The sequence below is a fragment of the Orycteropus afer genome, unplaced genomic scaffold (assembly GCF_000298275.1).
Source record: "Orycteropus afer afer isolate SDZICR_OR568_19922 unplaced genomic scaffold, OryAfe1.0 scaffold00083, whole genome shotgun sequence".
Classification (NCBI taxonomy): domain Eukaryota; kingdom Metazoa; phylum Chordata; class Mammalia; order Tubulidentata; family Orycteropodidae; genus Orycteropus; species Orycteropus afer.
The window spans coordinates 7158220-7159521 of record NW_006921670.1 but is presented as its reverse complement, the minus strand read 5'-3'; the positions used below and the strand labels follow the sequence as shown (position 1 = coordinate 7159521).

The 1302-nt window shown below is 59.5% G+C and overlaps 1 protein-coding gene across 1 annotated transcript in view; it reads left to right on the top strand.

Moving 5' to 3' along the window:
* LOC103197810 (cytochrome P450 2D17-like) overlaps positions 1–1302 on the top strand; it is a 26518-nt gene that overhangs the window by 17460 nt on the left and 7756 nt on the right. The window contains exon 5 of the mRNA XM_042781068.1: positions 1045–1206. Coding sequence (XP_042637002.1) covers positions 1045–1206 — 162 coding nt within the window. The remainder of the gene's footprint in view (positions 1–1044; positions 1207–1302) is intronic.

Sequence of the window (1302 nt, the reverse complement as noted above, 5' to 3'; positions counted from 1 at the left end):
GCAGGTTTAGGAGAGGTGGTGGCAGGACGGGGTGAGGCTGGAAGGGGGGCGCAGGAGTCCGCTCATTGCTTTGTGGTCTCAAGGCGCCTGTGAGGGTGAGAGGCTCTCCAGACCCTTGTCTCCCAAGGGTGCTGTAGTGGGTAACACATTTGGCTGCTAACCAGGTCGGCGGTTCCAACGCCCCCACTGTTCCATGGGAGGAAGATGAGGCAGTCTGCTTCCATAAGGATTATAGCCCTGGAAACCCAATGAGAGTCACTAGGGGTCAGAATTGAGTGGACGGCAGTGGGCATTTCCAGAAAGAATGTGAGCAGCTGCTGGTTCTGGGCAGGTGACTGGCAGGAGTGGGAAGCAGCCCCACTCCCCTGAGAGCAGATTCCTTTCTGTGCTCAGCCGCCAGGTGCCCTGAGCTTCCTGGTGGCTCCGACAAAAAGGGAAAGTGGCCATCTGCCTTGGGGCTGGATCTGGACTCGTGTGTGTGTGTGTGTGTGTGTGTGTGTGTGTGTGTCAGTGTGAGAGTGAGGGCTGTGTTAATGTCTGTCCATGTGGGGTGGTTTCAGTGTGTGTTGATATGTGTGTGAGCAGGTCTGCGTGTGCATGTGTGAGTAGTCTGTCTGATTGTGGGACTGTGTGGGAGTCTGGGTGTCAGGTCTGCGTAGTGTGAGGAGGTAGGGGGACACTGAGGACCTCAACTCCTCACCCCGCATATGGTCCATCTGAACATTATCTCGACCCCAGGCAAGTGACAGTGACACACCTGGAGAGTGAAGGCCGCTCTAGGATGCAGCAGGTGAGGGGCTGGTCCTGAGCAGCAGGCTGTAGGCCTTTAGGACGTGAGGAGACAAGAGGCAGAGGAAGACAGTGGTGTGGCTCTTCCCCACCCCCCTGAGCACCCAGATGCCGGCCAGATCCTGCAGAGCCAGAAAGGGAATGGGGAGGGGCCTTCACCTCTTAGGCCTCCAACCCCCACCCTGCAGAGCCCAGGCCTGCTGTGTCCACCTGGAGCCTGCCCCAGACTGGCTCCTCCCTCTCAGCCTTGCTCAGTGCAGACACTGGTCAACAGCAGGATGGCTGCAGGCAGAGGGCAAAGGTCAGTTCCTGTCCCTTTATAACATGGGGCGGGGCCGGCTGGACAAGCCCTCTGGGTGTGAGGGCCCAGGTCTGGGCCTAGGCACCTGGTTGGGCCTGAGGGTGTCAGGTGTGCCCGTTGCTACCCACGACCTCTGGGAGGTCTGTCAGAGGAGCCTGTCAGACAGGAGGAGAGGCAGCCATGGGGCTGCTGACTGGGGAGGCCCTGATGCC